The 20,511-nt window shown below is 40.8% G+C and overlaps 1 protein-coding gene across 4 annotated transcripts in view; it reads left to right on the top strand.

Annotated features, from left to right (window-relative positions):
• Positions 1-18,005, top strand: part of NMS (neuromedin S) — a 58,652-nt gene extending 40,647 nt beyond the window's left edge. For 2 of the 4 annotated variants that reach the window (XM_081594459.1, XM_081594458.1), the window contains 11 exons: positions 5,420-5,509; positions 6,479-6,822; positions 9,248-9,303; positions 9,598-9,636; positions 11,578-11,601; positions 11,699-11,752; positions 13,722-13,796; positions 15,186-15,221; positions 15,817-15,858; positions 16,941-16,990; positions 17,849-18,005. In XM_081594459.1, the coding sequence (XP_081450585.1) occupies positions 6,687-6,822; positions 9,248-9,303; positions 9,598-9,636; positions 11,578-11,601; positions 11,699-11,752; positions 13,722-13,796; positions 15,186-15,221; positions 15,817-15,858; positions 16,941-16,979 (501 nt within the window). In that variant the 5' untranslated portion in view covers positions 5,420-5,509; positions 6,479-6,686 and the 3' untranslated portion in view covers positions 16,980-16,990; positions 17,849-18,005. Of the gene's footprint in view, positions 1-5,419; positions 5,510-6,258; positions 6,823-9,247; positions 9,304-9,597; positions 9,637-11,577; positions 11,602-11,698; positions 11,753-13,721; positions 13,797-15,185; positions 15,222-15,816; positions 15,859-16,940; positions 16,991-17,848 lie in introns of all 4 variants that reach the window. The other 2 variants (XM_081594460.1, XM_081594461.1) reach the window with 2 other exon arrangements.
• The last annotated feature ends 2,506 nt before the right edge of the window (positions 18,006-20,511 follow it).

The raw sequence follows: 20,511 nt of genomic DNA, 5'->3' as shown, positions 1-20,511 counted from the left end.
CCATCTATTTCCCATGAAGTGATGGGACCAGATGCCATGATCTTAGTTTTCTGAATGTTGAGCTTTAAGCCAACTTTTTCACTCTCCTCTTTCACTTTCATCAAGAGGCTTTTTAGTTCCTCTTCACTTTCTGCATATCTTGGGTTATTGATATTTCTCCCGGCAATCTTGATTCCAGCTTGTGCTTCCAGTCCAGCATTTCTTCAATTAAAAAAATAAAATAAAACAGACACACACACACATACACACAAGGTAAATGGATAACAAATTGTGCTAGATCCATGTAAAAGAATGGTGGTGGTTTAGTCACTAAGTTGTGTCCGACTCTTTGCGTCCCCATGGACTGTAGACTGCCAGACTCCTCTGCCATGAGATTTCCCAGGCAAGAATACTGGAGTGGGTTGCCATTTCTTTCTCCAACACAAAGGAATACTGTTAAGCAGTAAAAAGGAATGAACCCCTGATACATGCAACAAGGATAATGCTAAACAAAAGAAGTCAAACGTAAATAGTATGTAAAGTATGATTCCATTTATGTGAATTTCTAGATTAGACAGAGTTAATCTACAGTGACTGACAGATCAGTGGTTTCCTAGGGCTTAGACTTGGTGTGGGGACCAACTGCAAAGTCATATGAGGAAAATTTTGGGGGTGATGAAAATGTTTCAGATTTTGATTTTAATGCTGGCTCAAAATTCCTGGAAGGATACATTTAATATGGGTGCATTTTATTATATGTAAATTTTAACTTGATAAGATAAAGGGTGGAAAATATCACGTGCCTGAACCTCTGAAATGCTATAAAAACTGGGCATCCACATGTGTCTGTGCATTTTTCAGAGATGAGAATGCCCAGCATCCCTCACATACCAGGAGACATCTGTGTCCCCTTAGGAGTTACAATCCGTGATAGCACATGGTCCCCATGAAACTAATGATTGTAACATCTTACGGTTACATGAACCCAAATGAAGGTTTTGGCCAACCCGATAAAACACAAGACACTCATTTCCAACTATGTCCTGGGCCCCTCCATTTGCATCTTCTGCAGGCCTGTAACCAACACATCAACCCACCGCCCTCCCACCAAGCCCGCATCCCAGTCTCAGTCAGGGCTGCCACTCTGCTGTCCGTTGAAGACCTCACTCCCTGAAGGCCTCTCAGCTCCTTCCTTTCCTTCAGCCTCCAAACATGCCTAACTCCTGCCAGTTCTCCAGTTCAAATGTCTGAATGCACCACCTCCTCTCCACTCCTGGTAACACTCTCATGGGCTGGTCCTCACTGTTCTTCACCTGAAGATGACGCCACCTTCAGATCCCAATATCCTGCCTTCAAACTGTGAGAATGTCCTGATTCTTACATAATACATCCCACTCCCGATCAGCATAGTAAGCTCTTCAAGTGCAGCGGCAGCCTTCCTTGCCAACCTGGTCACTAACCAGTGTGTTCCTCTCCCTTCTCACTTCCCTTCCTTCAAGAGGAGGCCAGGTTCTACCATCAGAAGATGCCCAGCTAGTGGTGGGCAGCTACATTTGCAAATGGAAAGAGTAAGCAGATGAAAATGACATTACTTATTGGCCACTCTCTCTACAAGGCTGCAGACTGATAACCTGTTTCCACTGAACCCTTCATTCTGCTTCCCCATCATCTTTTATATTAAAGATTTTAATTTCTATTTTATTTAATATTTATTTATTTATTATTTTTGGCTGTGCTAGGTCTTTGTTGCTGAAAACAGGCTTTCTCTAGTTGCACTGAGTAGGGTCTACTCTTTGTTGTGATGCATGGGCTCTTCATTGCGGTGGCTTCTCTGGTTGGGGAGAACAGGCTCTAGGCATGTGGGCTTCAGGAGCTGCAGCACGCGGGCTCAGTAGTTATGGCCCCTGGCTTTAGAGTACAGGCTCAATAGTTGTGGCGCAGGGGCTTAGTTGCTCCAAGGCACGTTGGATCTTCCTGAACCAGGGATCAAACCCGTGTCCCCTGCAGTGGCAGATGAATTCTTATCCACTGTACTTCCGGGGAAGTCCCTTCCCATCATCTTCGACATAGTCCCGACGACCTCTTCAAAGATGCCACAGCTCTCTCTCCTCCCACTCTAGCTATCAGTCTCGCTTCTGTCCCCAACCTTTGAAAGCACCAAACTTCACTTTTCTCTGATGCTTTCTCAGCTTCATACCTTTTATACTGCCCTTACCTGCCTGCTCTGCTCCACAAACTCCACTTGCCTTTTAAACCCCTGTCAAAGCCAGCTCCACTGTACAGCCTTCCCTATTTTGGGTTTTGTCCAAGAGCAATTTTCAATCAATTACTTACTCTGTTTGTTTCTAATGTAGCATTTTATATGTGTGTGTGCACATTACATGTGTATGTTAAGTTTAATTAATTAATCTTCTGAAATTTATTTTAAATTATAATCAGAAAGAGGGAATTTTTTTCCAGATGGATAGCCAGTTGCCCTAACCACCGTTTATTGAGTAATTCATTGTTTTTATACTGACTTGAAATACCACCTTGATTCTTTGTTAAACTGGTCTGGGACTTCCCTGGCAGTCCAGAGGTTAAGATTCTGCACTGCCAATGTTGGGGGGTGCAGGTTTGATCCCTGGTCAGGGAACTAAGATCCCACAAATTGGGAAGAAATATTTGTAACACATATAATAAACAGTTTTTAAAAAGCTGATCTGCTTCAATACTCTCTTTCCATTGATCTATTTGCCTGTTCATGGGTCATTAACAAAATGACTACTACAACATAATTACTATTGCTTTAGAGTACGTTTTCACATTAACGAAGTATGGTTCTTTTTAAAAGAAATTTCTTGCATATTCTTGAATATTTTCTTTCCCAAATTAATTTCAAGAATCAGTATAAAGATTCTATGAAAAGTCATTTTGTAAATTTAATAAGAATTGTGGTGACTTTATAGATTAATTTGCATGCAGTTGAACCTTTAACAACATTGAATGTTGTCAAGGACCATGATATACCTTTTTATTTATTCACATATTCTTTTATGTCCTTCAGTAAAGTTCTGTATATTTATTTTCTCATATATTCCATATTTATTTTTTCATTTAGTTCTCAGTATTTTATAGATTTTTAAGCTAGTCACATTTTCTAATAAACATTTTTCAATTTGTTTTCACTTAAGTCTAAGAAACAAACACATTTTCTTTCTAAGGAAAGAAAATTATTCCTGAAAATAGTTTTCTTTAACTCTGGCTATTTCAGTAAACTCTTATTCATTCTGATCATTTGCCAATTGATTCTTTTGGATTTGGGGGGGTAGATAATCACATCATTTTATTTTATTTTTGTGTGTGTGAATCCAATAACAGTTTCTTTAATATATGAATAATCACAGATTTGGGAAATTTGTTATAGCTCCTCAGTTTACAGAGTAAAACAGTATTTTTTTTTCTAGTGCTTTTTCTTTTTTTAAATTATTATTTATTTTTTTACTTTACAATATTGTATTGGTTTTGCCATACATCGACATGAATCCGCCATGGGTGTACATGTGTTCCCCATCCTGAAGCGCCCCCCCACCTCCTTCCCCATCCCATCCCTCTGGGTCATCCCAGTGCACCAGCCCCAAGCACCCTGTATCATGCATCAAACCTGGACTGAAGATTCGTTTCACATATGATAATTTACATGCTTCAGTGCCATTCTCCCATATCATCCCGCCCTCACCCTCTCCCATAGAGTCCAAAAAACTGTTCTATATATATGTGTCTCTTTTGCTGTCTTGCATACAGGGTTATTGTTACCATCTTTCTAAATTCCATATATATGTGTTAGTATACTGTATTGGTGTTTTTCTTTCTGGCTTACTTCACTCTGTATAATAGGCTCTAGTTTCATTCACCTCATTAGAACTGATTCGAATGTATTCTTTTTAATGGCTGAGTAATATTCCATTGTGTATATGTACCACAGCTTCCTTATCCATTTGTCTGCTGATGGACATCTAGGTTGCTTCCATGTCCTGGCTATTATAAACAGTGCTGCGATGAACATTGGGGTACACGTGTCTCTTTCAATTCTGGTTTCCTCGGTGTGTATGCCCAGCAGTGGGATTGCTGGGTCATATGGCAGTTCTATTTCCAGTTTTTTAAGGAATCTCCACACTGTTCTCCATAGTGGCTGTACTAGTTTGCATTCCCACCAACAGTGTAAGAGGGTTCCCTTTTCTCCACACCCTCTCCAGCATTTATTGCTTGTAGACTTTTGGATAGCAGCCATTCTGACTGGCGTGAAGTGGTACCTCATTGTGGTTTTGATTTGCATTTCTCTGATAATGAGAATCACATCATTTTAAACAATGAGAGGTTCCATCTTTTGCTTCAATTTCATTATTTTATTACTGGGTTTCCATGATGGCTCAGCAGTAAAGAATCCAGCTGCAATGCAGGAGACACAGGAGACACAGGATCCCTGGGTAGGGAAGATCCTCTGGAGGAGGAAATGGCAATCCACTCCAATATCTTGCCTAGAAATCCCATGGACAGAGGAGCCTCGTGGGCTATAATCTGTGGGGTCACAAACAGTTGGACACAACTGAGCACACATGCATTTATTATTATTTTTTGTTTGTACTGAATTGGCTAGAAGTCTCTCTCTTTGTGTCAGTTGGTTTGGGCTGTCATAACAGAAGATCACAGACTGGGTAGCTTAAACAACGGAAATTAATTTTCTTCCAGTTTGGAGACTGGAAGTCTGAGATCAAGGTTCCGAGAAGGTTGTTTCTGACAAGACCTTTCTCCTCTGCTTGCAGACAGGGCCTTCTTCCTGTGTCCTTTCCCAGCCTTTTCTCTGCGAGCACATAGCAGGGGTGGGGATAGCACGCGAGTAGTGTTCTTTCTTCTTGTAAAGGACACCAGTCCTATTGGCTTAGGGCTCCATCCTTAAACCTCATGTAACCTTAGTTAGCTCCTTAAAAGCTGTTTCCAAATAAAGTCACCTTGAGGGGTCAAGCCTTGAACACAATTCAGTCTACACCAATGTTGTCGAACAATATCAATGCAGGTTTTTTCTCGGTTTTTCCTTTTCCCATTTCTAAATTATTATTAAAACTAATTTTTTACCCTGAACATGAGAAACAATGAATTCAAAATATGCAAAGGAAACAAAATAAATCTGATACAAGTCAGTTATCCTATAGGTTTATTTGAAAAGTGTATGTTTGTGCATAGAGCACCCAGTTGACTGGTAGACACAGACCAGATGTTTGAAAAGTAATTGTTGACTGATGCTTTATAGAACTTAGCTTTTATAGAATTTATAGAACACAGATCTTTGCTATTATGTGTGTGTGTTTTGTGTCTATAATGTCCATAAGCAGTTGTATTCAATATGATACAGATAAGAGGTTTATGTTCAAAAAGCAATCATTTATTTTTTTCTTTCATTCAGTAGACTTGCTGTTCAACTGTATTTTAATACAAAAGACATCTTCTCTCTGTGGTGTTTAAAGACCTTGGTTATTCTCCTTGAACCAAAGTGGTAAATACTGTAATAAATAGAAATCTATATTTCTTATTGGATTAAAAAAGTGGCAAAATATCATGGCTATAGTTTATAATTCCACTTTGTTACGAATTAGAAATTTTTTGACAAAATGTCACATTTTAAGCCATAAATAAATAGTTCATGCTGAGCAACTTCCACCAAAACTTACTCTCCTAATCCTTAAAAGCAAAAATTAAAGATATGCTTGGTGAAAAAAAATCCAAAAGCTGTTTCGTATCTGCCATGTATGTTACACTTTTTGCAAGCTTGCTGACTTCCTATCTCATATCCAATCTCAAGGAGGCTCTTTTTAGAAAAAAATAACACGTCAACTAAAATCCCACACTCTTAGTGACATGTACCTTGAGTCCAAATCCCTGGTTTTCATCCTTGATGGCTTGGTGATCTTGGCAAGTTCCTTAATCTCTCCCAGACTCAATTTCTCCATTCATAAAATTAGGAAAGAAACACATTCCTTATGGTTTTCCTGCAAGATTGCATAAAATAACCTATATGAAATCCTAAATGAGAGCTCAGCAGATGCAGTAATTTTGCTATTATTATTATTAATAATAATTTCTTTAATACTGATTTAATTTGAAATGCTTTACTTGTTCATAGAAATGAATCTGGAGAAACCTTAAGAAGTCTAATTTCCAACCATACTTAATTTTTAAAAAACCCTAATTGAACTTCTGAGTTACTTGTAAAGTTATATCCAGGACTCCAAATTTTGTTCACAGATACACTAAAGACTATAAAACATCCTTTGTTAATGGTGGAAAATAAACAGCTTCTTACAAAACAAGACTTCATCATTCAAGAGCTTATAGATTTATGCCCAGTGCTTTGATTTTAAAAAAAGAGAAAAAGCCTTTTTTTTGAGTCAGAAATGTTTCTCAAACCACTATAGAATAGCAATTATGACTCTCCACTTTTCATTTTTATTGCTGGTTTGAAAAGATGACTCTACAATGCCTACATACACCAGGAAGATATTATTCTACAAATAAGGGCCCAGCATGACATTTACGAGAAAGCCAGTCCTCCTGTGCAAAGCTGATTGGTGCTCAGCCCATGCGCTCCAGGGCACTGCAAATAAAGGTACCTTCTCCACCCGGCTGGTCAGACGCAGGGCAAAGGGTTGTCTGTGCCGGTGGAATTTCAGGAAATGCTCAGCTCCTGTCCCAGCAGAACACATCTGTGGCCAGCAAAGAGAATCTGGACTTTGAAGATGAAATATCTTGCCCAGTTCCCATCCATCTTGGCCATCTATTGCTTCTGCCTGCTACAAATTCCTTCCTCAGGTAAGGGGACCCCTTCCAGGAGACCCCAGCTGGTCTGAGCTCTAAGGAAGACTGGGACAGACCTTGATCCTTCAAGGCACTTCTGGAAGGAGTCTAGCTTGATCTCCTCACCCACCCTCTAGAAATGGCTTCCATCAGAGAGGAGGGACAAAACTAGATGCCACAGCCTTTTACCTAAGGAGGTTACTTTCCCATGTGGAACTGCCTTTAAACAGCTCCTGCCCTGGGGCTGGCCCCAGGATGTGCCACTGAAACTGTGAGGAATATGAGTCAGGGGGCAACTCCAACGTGTTAGTCATATGTGGTCTTAGAATTCTGAAGACATGAGAGCAGAGACGGCAATACTGAGCTTACAGTCCTAAAGACTGAAGATTGAGGGACAGTTGGAGAGGGGCGGTGTAGAAGTGAACACAGGAAAAAGGAATCTTTTCATAGTCTTTCATCTGGATTGGACAGGGGTGTTGGGAGGGGTGGTGGTGGGGAAGTGGGGTGGGGGCAGCGTCCCAAGAAGCTCTTGTTTTCCAAGGCTTGGGCGCTGTCCGAGGTGCTGACAGAACTCAGGCGGTCGCGTCAACAACTTCTGAGAATCAGTGCGTTTGTAGGGAACAAGGGTTAGGCATGAGGTTCGTAGTCAAAATTTCTTACCTGTCTCCAGGTAGCTCGTTATATGATACAGGAAATAGTGGAAGCTCCTGTTGGAAACACAGTTATTTCAAAATTTTAGATTTTTCCATTAGAATTTTGGTTTAAGGAGTAGAATATCTTTGAAAATATATTCGACCAGAAAATACATTTCAAATAGCATATTTCTTTTTCTGTGTTCTGCGGTGTAATCACAAAGCCTGGGCGTTGCAAGGAGCCATGGAATTTATCTAGTTTAGCCTCTCAGAAGAGCAGGGATCACCTCTATGTTTTCCTTATTTGATTACTTTCAGTGACATTCAGCTCACTATCTGACCAAGTCAGCCAGTATCTGCCTCCCCTGGTTTCCAAAACCATCTTATTAATATTACAATGTCTTATTACCTTTCATTTATATCCTTACATATTTATATCCACCTCCCTCTTTTTATAGTTTAATTTTCTGTTCCCTGAGGATGGGGTCCTTATGATCTTTATCATTGCATTGTTAACACAGAAACTCTTAATAAATCCTCAGGGGATTGTTTTGAATTACTTTGCAGTTTTGAATACCTCCAGTCATCAAAAACGTTTTTACATCAGATTGCAATATGATCACATGTACTTTCTAACCATCAGCCTTAGTTCTGCCCTTTGGGGATATACAGAATAAGACTAATATTTCTTATGACAGTTCTCAAAATAGTTGAAGGCAGTTAACACACACTTCATAATTTTTCTCTTGGTGAAAGAAACCTATGTTCAGTTCCATCAGCTCACCACATGTCCTATCATTTCAGGTAGGACTGTTACCTTTCAAGGCTGGGACAGTATTATTTGCATACAGTATTATTTTCTTGGCTCATAGCAAGACTGCAGAGAGCAAATATCACTCAATATTTTAAAAAAATACTACTCTTGAGCCAGATATTCCCTGTCTCAGATTTTAAAAATTTGAATTGGACGTCTCATATTTATCCCATTTAATTTTATCTTGTTAGTTTTGATCTATCCCTCAGCTGATTCTTTTAGTTGCAGTATTAACTATTTTTTCAAGTGTTGTGTTGTATGCAAATGAGATGAAGACTTCATTTAGGGCAGATAAAAATTGACAGGCAGAGGGTTCAGACACATGCCAGTAGCAAATTTCCCCATAATCCTACCCTTGAAGTGTCTGATGAGGCAGAGAGACAAATGGCCATATTTCTTTAAAGTTCCAAGACTAACTCTGTTGCACATACTTATTGTTTTTAAAACAATGACTGCATTTTATTAATATAATTAGGAGAAAGACAAAAAACGAAGTAGAAGTGTATTGTAGAGGTAGATACAAAGTTTTAAGGAGGTTGCTTTTTAAATTAATTTTTATTGGAGTATTGCTGATTTACAATGTTGTGTTAGTTTCTGCTGTACAGCAAAGTGAGTCAGCTATATATCTCATTCAGCTGATATATATAGCTATATATCAGCTATATATCTATATATCTCCTCTTATTGACACATTTCTTGATATCCTGTCCTTAAACATGCCATCTAAATACAAATTGAGGTATTAGCTAGGTGTTTTTTCTTTTCTTTCCTGACTTGCTAACTCTTGGTAAATATGAAAAAACATGCAATTTTAAGTTAATTTTGGCATAAGCCTGAGATTTGCTAGTGGTAGGTAGAAGTGTGTTTTCTTTGTCAGTCCTTTTAACAACATCATATTAATAGAGTCACTGCATGTTTTTCATGGTAAAGATTGAAAAGTTAATGCTACTACCTCTTTTTTCCTAATGGAGATTTTTATGATCTCTCACAATAGGATTTCCTCGACCTTTAGCTGATGCTTCAGATGGCCTGGATATTGTGAAGTTTGAGGTACACCATTGTTCAGTAATGTGAGATTTTTATTTAGTCTTAACCTTGAAAATATCATGTGGACAATGTTCACTTAAAACTATTTTCAGATCAGATTCGTGGCTGTAGCAGAAACTCACTGTTGTCATTTTCATGGCCTCATTTAAGTTATCTTGGGAGTTGTGTTGAAATTCATGGCCACTGTGTGAGAAGATAATGCAATGTTCATAAAGGAAACAATTTTAGAATTTAATTTTAATTCTATTGATTAAGGAATTTGTGCTTATCTTTGATTCATTTTCCTCATTTTTTTAGCGGATGGCATACTGGGCAAGTCTTTCTAGACAACCTAAGGTAAAAAAAATTGATGTACGTAAGATAATTCTTGTATTTATAACAGTGCACCTGTTTATGCTGTAATCAATATCTGTAAATAAGCACTCTTTTGCAACCTGTAGAATTCTGTGTGTATGCATTATGTGTATAAAAATATGGTTTTAGGAAATAACGAGTGAATCTCCTAAATAGAAATGACCATAAAATATTGGTAGTTCATCTGCATTCTTACGAGTATCATAGTCACATATACATATCATACACATAATCACATGCTGGGCTGTGCTTAGTCGCTCAGTCGTGTCCAACTTTGTGACCCCATGGACTCTAGCCCACCAGGCTCCTCTGTCCATGGGATTCTCCAGGCAAGAATACTGGAGTGGGTTGCCATTCCCTTTTCCAGCAGATCATCCCAACCCAGGGATCAAACCCAGGTATCCCACATTGCAGGCAGATATTCTTTACCATCTGAGCCACCAGGGAAGCCCAAGAATATTGGAGTGGGTAGCCTATCCCTTCTCCTGGGGATCTTCCCGACCCAGGAATTGAACCAGGATCTCCTGCATTGCAGGTGGATTCTTCACCAGCTGAGCTACCTGGCAAGCCCACATAATCACATATATACATATAATTGCATACTATGCGGGGATACAGTACTGATCCAAATGGACAGAATTACTTGCTTTCATGGAACTTATATTCTAGTTGGGGAAATAGTCTACAAGATAGATAACTAAAATTTTAAAAAACATCTTTTCTCTAAAAAGAAAAGAATAAAGCAAGGAAAGTGCATATGATCTTGAGAGTTGGCATTCATCACCTAGAAAATCATCTTCAAATATTTTTTTGATTTGGAAGGTAATGGTATAAAGTTGATAAACATGGTAACAAAAATATTGTTTACCTGATATGTGTCCAGAACACACACACACACACACACACACACACACACATATACACCACACATACACAACACACACACACTTCTATGAACAGATGCTCACAAAGAGAACAGGAGTTGTAAAAGTAGTAAGTACTTTCGGCTGATTTAGAAATGGTGATGGTAAGGAAGTGGAGGGTTAATGTCCATTGAGCCTCTGCTGTTCATAGTTTAGGTTCATTTTTGTGTCTGTGTCCATATGCATGTGTGTATGTGTACGTGCATAACACACACACACACTGAGAATTATGTAAGTATTATGTAAGAGTTATGAAGAAACTCTCCACAAAGTTTGTAGGAAGATCTACTCACAGCAACAAAATCAAAGTGTTCCTAACAACTTTCATTTCTGTCTTGATTGAAGTTTGAGCTGATTCAACAATGTTTATAAATGAGATGAGATCAGTCAGTATTATAAATGAGATGAGACCAATAGTAACCAGATATTTGCAAGATCTTTCACAGTACATCTTTGAGTAGCATATGCTGTCAATACAGCTTTTCCTGGGCTGTCATTCATGCAGACAGAACAAAGTGATGCTCTAGCAAGGATTTAGAAATTAAAAGCTGGGTTTTCTGAAAAAACAGTGAAGATTCACGTAGAGAGATTTTAGGGGGGGAAATTGGGCTATATGAACCAACCCTTAAAAAACTGAATTCTAGCGTATGCCCAGGAGCAAATTAAAAGTTGCAACCATTATTTTATCCCACCTCTTAGTCAGATGGCTATCTGGGAATTGTTTAGGGTATTGCTTCGATGCATTATAGAGTATGTTTTCCCCTGAAAATTGAGAGGGTAAAATAAGATTAAGTTTTAAAATAATGTTATTGCTGGCAAATTTCCTTTTTGCAAGATTCCACATCAACTACAGCCTTATTAAGGTGGTAAAATGATTTCTTTTTAGATTGCCAATTTATTTCATAATATTCAGGTAAGTCAAGAAGGTACCTGCTGTAATTTCTACTGGAAACCTGCCCTAGTAAAATTCTATGTGACATCCTTACTATTCTCTTTTCAGGATAATCAAGACATATACAAAAGGGTGAGTACTACAAGCCCAGTAACAAAGTATGCAATTACTACACTTTCAGCAAGTGACACTTAGAATTAAAATCAATCTTTTTTCCCCTCTTATTTAGTTTTTATTTCACTACTCCAGAACTCAGGGGCCGACGCATCCTGTTAAAACAGCGGTCAGTATTTTATCATAATCATCTTTCTGTAAAAGTCACTTTCCTCTGCCCGCCTTTGTCCCTTCTCATTTAATATAGGCAGATAGGGACTTCCCTGGTGGTCTTGTGGTTAAGACTTCACCCATCAATGTAGGGGGTGCAGGTTTGATCCCTGGTCAGGGAACTATGATCCCACATGCCTTGGGGCCAAAAAACCCAAAACACAAAACAGAAGCAATATTGTAACAAATTAAATAAAGACGTTAAAAAATGGTTCACATCAAAAAAATCTTTAATATATGCAGATAAATAGAAACACAGGGGACTTACAGACACTCTTGGTGCTTTTTTCCAAGGACTACAAGGATTATCTCTCTCCCTCTCTGGGGAAGGGGCCAGGGAGGTTGACAGATCTGAAAAGCTAGAGAACACATTACAGAAAAGGAAAAATTAGCGAGAAATCACTTTTTATTATGCACTTAAACAGAGGGACAAGAAGAGCCTGGTAAAGATTGAACTCTATTTACATTGCTCATTATTACCTTTTGTTTTTAGATTTTGGAAAACTACTTTGTTAAGTGTAAAGTTCCATATTCCCAACAGTGATCCATGGGTGTCTTTTGTCACTGTCACAGTGTAATATGCGCTGTGGGAATTGAAAGCATCACCTCTAATTTTCTCATTGTAAATTTGAGTTATCCTCAGGGAGAGATTGTTGAATTTCTACAGGGTATGATTTGGAGAATATTGGGAAGATCATAGAATTTTTACTAGAATTTCAATCCAGTCACAGTGATTGAAATTATACTATTAGAAAGTTGCTTATTTATTTAATCAAGACTTTCCAAGTCTTCAGGAAGATCCTTAAAAACAAGCACACAAACAAACATACAAATACCAACAAAAATGTTTTTTTCCTTAGAGGCAAAGACTCAAGAGTAGTATAGATTTAGTCATGGGGATCAGGTAAGGAGGGGGATATTGTCAAGACAGGCCATGAGCACTGCAAGTGGAGCAATGTCAGTAACGGAAGGGGGCCTCCTTGGGTTCCAGTGGTTAAGACTTTGCCTTCCAATGCAGGGGGTACAAGTTCAATCCCTGGTTGGAGAGCTAAGATCCTACATGTCTCACAGCCAAAAAACCAAAACATAAAACGGAGCAATAGTGTAACAAATTCAATAAGGGCTTTAAAAATGGTTCACATAAAAAAATCTTTAAAAAAATAAAAATGGGAGGGAAAAGATAAATTCCATGCCTATGGTGCAAGTTAACTTTTGTTGTTGTTGTTCAGTCACTAAGTCGTGTCTGACTCTTCTCTTTTGCAACCCCATGGACTGTAGCTCACTAGGTTCCTCTGTCCATGGGACTTCCCAAGCAAGAATACTGGAGTGAGTTGCCATTTCCTTCTTCAGGGGATCTTCCCAACCCAGGGGTCAAACCCGTGTCTCCTGCATTGGCAGGTGGATTCTTTACCACTGCGCCACCAGGGAAACAAAAATTAGCTTTTACTCTGAGCCAAAATACCTGGGGAGAATTCACAGGACTAGATAAGGTAGGGTGTGTATGTCTGAGTGTGTGCTAGGCAGTCACAGATGAGACATTCAGGGAAATAAGATGAGTTGGGTGGTGTGATGAATGGCACCTTTTAGCCTTGTCTCTTAGAGGAGGAGACCACACCTGGGGAGCCAGAGAGGGTCTTCACAGAGATGCTTCTGTGAGATGAAGTACTCCACACTGGGACAAATGCTTGGGGTTAATGCAGATACAAGCCTGATTTCCCCTAAGGGAATATTTTTAAGTGATGTGTTGGACTGAAATGTGTGAGCCAGGCAAGTGATTCTTTATTGATATCATAAAACTTCAGGCTTAGGCTTGGAAGTGGATTTTACTCTGAAAATTAAACCCATTTGTAAGAGGGTGAGCAGACAGGATTGCGCATAGCCCTGGGCTCCGTCCTGGCACTATCTGACCCTCACCGCCTCTTTGGCAGTTTTCTCCCTTGCACCCTCTGATGCATCTGGCAGCCAAGCTTGCTGATCGAAGGATGAAGACATTTTGGCGGCGCGTATGTACTTTTTCCTTCCACCATACTGTTAATGCTGTTAAAAGTTCACTTCACCGTGGTGAATGCCTTTTGTCGCCTTGGGGGGTGTTCACTGGCATTTTCTCCTTGTACAAGCTTCACACGGTGGCTGCAGGGCTGGGGTGGGGGAGGGGCTGTGGTCCAGCTTCGTGACCATCCTCTCCTCATCTGTGCTCTTCATCCTTTTCCATTTTAGTTTTTGTGTCATTTTTTTCACTTTCCCTGCCCCTTCTTACTCCTCCTCATGACATAGACACCTGCCCTGGTCGTATACACCGCTTCCCATTGTCCCACCTGCTCCTTTATTCTTATCTCAGAGCTTTGTTTCTTTTGTTTTTAAAAATATTTTTATTTATTTATATTTGGCTGCTCTGGGTCTTAGGTGCAACATCAGAGCTTTGTTTCTTAAAAAAATCTCTGATACTAACACAACATTGTAAATCAACTATGAAATAAAAATTAAATTTTAAAAATGAATCATTTTGATTAAAGTTTTTTTAAGTTTAGCTATGACTGGCTTCAATAATGGGCTTCTCAGGTGGCACTAGCGGTAAAGAACCCACCTGCCAATGCAGAAGACACAAGAGACGTGGGTTTGATCCCTGGGTCGGGAAGATCCCCTGGAGAAGGGAGTGGCAACCCACTCTACCTGGAGAATCCCATGGACAGAGGAACCTGGTGGGCTATAGTCCATAGGGTCACAAAGAGTTGGACATGACTGAAGCGACTTAGCATTGCACTGCAGTTTCAGTAATAGCTGAACCTGTTGAAAAGGTCCATCACGGTTTTGTTGCATGGGAGCAAAACAAAGAAACACAATTTTTGGACAATGTGAGTCCAAGTAAAATGACCAGCTCATTGCAGTTGGCCCAGGACATTCCTAGGTTTAGCTCTGAAAATGCCAAGACCCCAGCAAATTGCTCACTTCCCACGAAGCCAGTTAGTCACCCTGAGCACAGGCCATCACAGTCTATCTGCTCAGATGCTGACAGCAGGCTTCCAGCTTGAGTCAGCCTCCACTATGGGCCAGATTTACTGGCAAAGATGAGCTGAAAAAACGGAAATGGTTTATCCTTGAAAAGTATGCCTAAGCCAGGAGTCAATTTCAAGTGGAGGCAGTTGGGAAGAACAAGCAAGTTTAACATTGTCCTAGACCTTGAGGCAACTCAATCAAGAAAACATCCTCACCTTCCAGAATAAGAAATCGCAATTGTCTCCAAGGTTTGCTGTCTCCTTGAATGACTTTTTTGCATCTGACTTCTGGTTATCTTAGAATGGAACCAGGGAGGGGCCAGGTCATAGCACCACTGCAAGCCAGGGAGCAGGGGGTGTGTTTCCTATTAAACGAACCCGGTCCTCATTCCTTTACAGGATTCCAGGGCCACTGCAGTGGATTTTACCAAAAAGGTAGGTAAACCTTACGGTGAACACCAGCCCCAAAAAGAAAGATCTGCATCTCCTAGAGATGAGGGAATGTTTGCAGGCTCTTTGGACCACTTCTGCAAAGAACTGGCCTCACACTATGCTCTGGAATTCTCGGAGGCTGAGCATCTAATTTGAGGTTTCCCTGGGCTTGTCCTAGAGCAGAAAGGAACCAAGGAGGCATGCCCCTGGATGGTACTATTTCATGTCAGTTCTTACAGATGAGTCACGTGGGGCCATCTGCTGCTGGAGATTTGTGTTCTGGCTCAGGGGCCCACAGGCTAGTTGTGCAAATCTGGGGAGGGATGCTGCAGGTGGCATGAACCCCATGTATCAACACCTGTGCTTCTTCAAGTTGACCATGAACCAGAAGAACCTGGGACCTTGTTAAAATTCAAATGGCTGGGCCCCAACCCCAGAGAATCAGTGGGCACCTGAGGTTTTGCATTTCTAACAAGTTCCCAGGTGTCGTTGATGTTTTGTGTCTGGGGACCACACTTTGAAAACTACTGCTATAGACATTTTTGAAAGACCTTTGGCACAGCCTCATCAGATAACGGTTTGTGTTTTTATCTTGCAGGATTACACTGCCACCTTGGGAAGACCGTTTTTCCTTTTCAGGGTAAAGCATGTTTCTTCGTTTCTTTTTTTCACCCTGATTCCGTTCTACCTCCCCAATTATGGTGTTATTACTGAATGAGCCCGGCCAGGGCCCCATGGGGAACTGGTGAATCACTGAGGGAGCTTTCTCACCCTTAGGGCGTGAGTCATCACTTGGAAAGGCAAAGGTCCAGCAGGACACAGGCTGAGCACACCAGGACTCTGGGAGGAGCTCAGGGGTGGGAGGCGGGAGCTCTGTTAATGGACAGATGCGGGGACCAACCAGAGATGGGGTCCATTTTCCCTAGCGTGAAGGTCCAGAAAACTTGGCCCTCTCCTGGGAATAGGAGTCTAGTGGTCCTTCTCCCGATGGGACTTGAAGCCTCTTGCAAAAGTCACATATAGTCTTTTAGTTCTTGACCTACCACTAACTAGCTGTTTCACCCCTTAGATCTTCAGTGTTTGCATCAAAAAAAACATGAGTCAGACTAAGCATATGCTCCTCCATCTTCATTCTGTGGTCACTGGTGCTAAGAGATGCTCTGCAAAGATCAAATACAGTCAAAAACACTGCACCTGACACTCCAGCGTTTTCAGAACACACTTCCATGTCCTCAGGAAACAAGCACTTTAATGTGGCTCAGTCATACATTTCCAAACTTACTTAACTACAGAAATTCTTCCCACCTCCATGACACCCCAAGTACACCTTTTAAACCTGCATCCCCTATTAGTGGTTGTTCTCTGGAAAGTACTTGCAGAAACAGTTGGTCTGGGTCTCCATGATGTCTTTAGGGTGAGAAATCTTGTGATGAATGGTTTGGGGATGGTCCTGCCATATAAACAGAGGCTAAGGGATGGATTGGTGGGGTGGGGGACAGTGTCAGTGCTGTAGGAGCAGCAGGGGTCCTAGGGCACTGTTCAGAGGACCCACAGACCCACTCCCAAGCTGAGCCCCCAAGGAAGCTACTAACATCCCAGTTAGGAGAACAGAAACTTAGGGTAGTAGAGAAAGAATCTGGAACCAAGAATCAGATTCCAGGCAGTTAGGTCTCAGCACTGTAAGCGGCTCCATTTTTTTTGTTTTGTTTTGTTTTGTTTCAGCCAAGGAATGGAAGAAACCTTGACTTTGACACCTGGTAGGATTGTCCAAGGTCAGCCTCTCTGCAAGTCTTCTCCAAATAAATGTTTTATGTCAGACATGGGGGAGTGAGAGGCAGGTGGAGGGGTGATAGTTCCAAAAGGTGGGGACCATGTGGAACCCCTAAGGACTTCTGCTCCCTCCCTTTCATGCTCTCAGCATCACAGAGACCCCACTGCAGCCTGGCATTGTCCCAAATAAGGCAGTCTTTGTAGGTGTGCTGTCTCCAGCAGCAGCTGTGAGGAGACAGAAGCTTTTGTGACTTCTCACTGGGCCCTTGTGATGAGGCAAATCCACGTATCTGGCATGCTTGGTGGGGAGGAGTTTTCTATAGTGGGAGCATTTCCAACTACAGCCAGGCCAGACTAGTCCCTCCATTCAGTTATGCTCAGAGACCCCGAGGTGAAATCTCAGGGGATTTCTCGGCTTCTGGCCTGTGATGGTGTTGGGGGAGTCTGCATAAGGGCAACCCTGGACCTTCTCTGTCTCTTACAATGATGTGGTTCCAGGAACATGAGGCTGGTGTCCTTCAGGGGCGCCCCAGCCTCTCTCCTGGAGCACAACCTGGACCAGCCAGCAGTGACTCGGGCCCTGGCAGGCCAAAGTGTCTGAGACCTCTGTCCAGATGCTGGGGAGCACGCTACCCCAGCCATGCAGGGGAAGCTGGTCCCTGAGGCCATCCCCCTGACACTGACCTAATGGCCTGATCAGTTACAGCAATAACACATCTCATGAGTCCTGATTATGGGCATTTACGCCATGTCAAGATGAGGCATTTTTAAATATGTTATGTAATAACATGCCCCTCTGCTTTGTCTCCATTCTGATAATGATTCCATCTGACTTGTACATTTTTCCTTTTTCTTTTCAGAATTCAATGGCAAAGGGAGTCTGGACCAGGCAATCGAGCAATTGTTTTGAACAAACGTCGAATTTCTTTCTGTGAGCACTATTTAAAGAGAATTCTCTTGCTCTCTCTATTCACTAGAATATTCAATTATGTAAAAAATAAAGTAGCATTGACATGACATTTTCATTTCTTATTGGAAAGTGTTGGGGGAGGGATTGGATATATTTTTAAGGTGTATGTGTGTTAGTTGCTCAGTCGTGTCCAACTCTTTGTGACCCCATGAACTGTAGTCAACCAGGTTCCTCTGCCCATGGGATTTTCCAAGCAAGAATGCTGGAGTGGGTTGCCATTATCTTCTCCAGGGGAATTCTTCCTGACCCAGGAATTGAACTTGGGTCTCCTGCATTGCAGGCAGATTCTTTACTGTCTGAGCCACTGGGGAAGCTTTAAGATGCATATGTTTAAAATGTGCTAGATTTGGTATTGTTTTAGAATGTCTTGATGACCTTGTTATTATTGAGAGTTGAGAATACAGGCTTGGGAGCACCTGGCTGGCTTCAGATCCTGACTCCACCTTTTAGTCGGAGGACTGTGGGTTGGTCACTTTAATGACAAAACGGGGCTGGTCATAACAGCATCTTCACATCATTTTTATGATGACTGAGTAGATAGTCCATATAAGGGGCTTAGGGTGGTGGTACCCAGTGAGCACTCAGGGAGCGTTGGCTCTAGTTACATTTTGGAGATGAGTTTTGTTATACAAATTGTACCAAAGGGGCTTTCCCTTATGAGAGCTGCTTCTATATTGCTGACCAGGGGCTCAAAGTTACAGCATCAAGTTAACACATACCAACTCCAATATGATCCAATAATCCCACTCCTGGGCATTTGTTCTTGTTCAGTTGCTCAGTTGTGTCCACCTCTTTGTGATCCTATGGCATATATCCAGACAAAACTATAATCCGAAAAGATACATGCACTTCTATGTTCATGGCAGCCCTATTTACAATAGCCAAGACATGGAGGCAGTCTAAATATCCACTGACAGATGAATGGATAAAGACGATGTTTTGTACATACACAAAGGAATATTACTCAGCCATAAAAATAATGAAATAATGCCATTTTCAGCAACACAGATAGACCTAGAAATTATTATACCGAGCAAAATAAGTCAGAAAGAGAAAGATAAGTACCATATGCTATCACTTATGTGTGAAATCTAAAATATGACACAAATGAACTTATCTATCAGACAGAAAGAGACTCAAGGACATAGAGAACAGACTTGTGGTTGCCAAGGGGTGGGAGAGGAATAGACTGGGAGTTTGGGATTAGCAAATGCAAACTATTCTATATAGAATGGATAAGCAACAAGGACCTACTGTATATAGCACAGTGAATTATATTCAATATACTGTGATAAGCCATATGGAAAAGAATATGAAAAAGAGTATGTATGTGTACAACTGAATCACTCTGCTGTACAGCAGAAATTAATACCACATTATATGTCAATAAAATTAAAAAAACAAACCAAAAAAACCCGTAAAATCCCACATACCAACTCTAGACTCTTCAAGAAGCAGTGAGTATCTGGCCTTTACCTTCTCGGGTGCCTCCTCTGTAAACGACATTTGAGGGGCCCCAATGATACATGTTGTAAACATGCACTCAACCTTCTTTCTTTGAAGTCTCTCAAGCTTCTCATCATATTTAAGAGTCCTCCTTTTAAAATGTCATTTAGCCATCACACTTCTAGGATTCAGTTTTTAGTTTTTTATTTTATAATAAAGGTTATTTTCACTTTCATAAGCTTTTGCAATAAGTCTCAATCCTATTTTCTCCAAAAGAATATTTTAAGACCTATCTGTAGACCCTCCCACACAGGATGAGTTGAGCAAGTCTACTTCCACGAGATGTTGGGCTGTGTCACTAAATGGTAGAGTCAGAATTCAAACCCAGGTTGAAACAACTCCAATACCTGCAGCTCTTTACCACCACAGGCCACTTCCCAGAGACATGGAATTAGCTGTTGGCCGGGGTCAAGACTGAGATGATTTTCCTCACTTGATATTTTAAAGGCATTGTGTTTTCACAGTAAGAGTTACACACCCACACATGATATTGTTTACATCAGCCCTTTTGTTTGAAACTTTGGAGCTTTAAGAGAATATGGTTAAAGTAAAAAGAAAGAAAACAACTTTTAACTCAATGATGAGAGATGAAAGACCAACAGTAAATGAACTAAATAAACTGGACAACTAAGTAATTTTCAGATGTAGTAAGAGTGTCCAAACTGCCTTAAAAGTGTCCTGAGTAGGACTTCCCCAGTGACACAATGGATAAGGATCTGCATGCCAATGAGGAGGACATGGGTTTGATCCCTGGTCTGAGAAGATTCCACATGCTGTGGGGCAGCTAAGCCCATGCACCACAACTACTGAAGCCTGTACACTCTAGAGCCTGTGCTCCACAAGAGAAGCCACCACAGTGAGAAGCCCCTGCACCACAAGGAAGAGTAGCCTCCAGTCTCTGCAACCAGAGAAACCCTGTACAAAGCAGCGAAGACCCAGCACAGCCATCCTGAGTAGGATTTATTTTTGAAATTTAAAAACCACACTTTAAGGGCTTCCCAGGCGGTGCTAGTGGTAAAGAACCCGCCTGCCAATGTAGAAGTCATA

The sequence above is a fragment of the Giraffa tippelskirchi genome, chromosome 4 (genome assembly GCF_054371585.1).
Source record: "Giraffa tippelskirchi isolate mGirTip1 chromosome 4, T2T-mGirTip1v1.2.pri, whole genome shotgun sequence".
Taxonomy (NCBI): Eukaryota; Metazoa; Chordata; class Mammalia; order Artiodactyla; family Giraffidae; genus Giraffa; species Giraffa tippelskirchi.
Note: the sequence above shows the minus strand (reverse complement) of the source record. Positions and strands in the feature narration are given on the sequence as shown.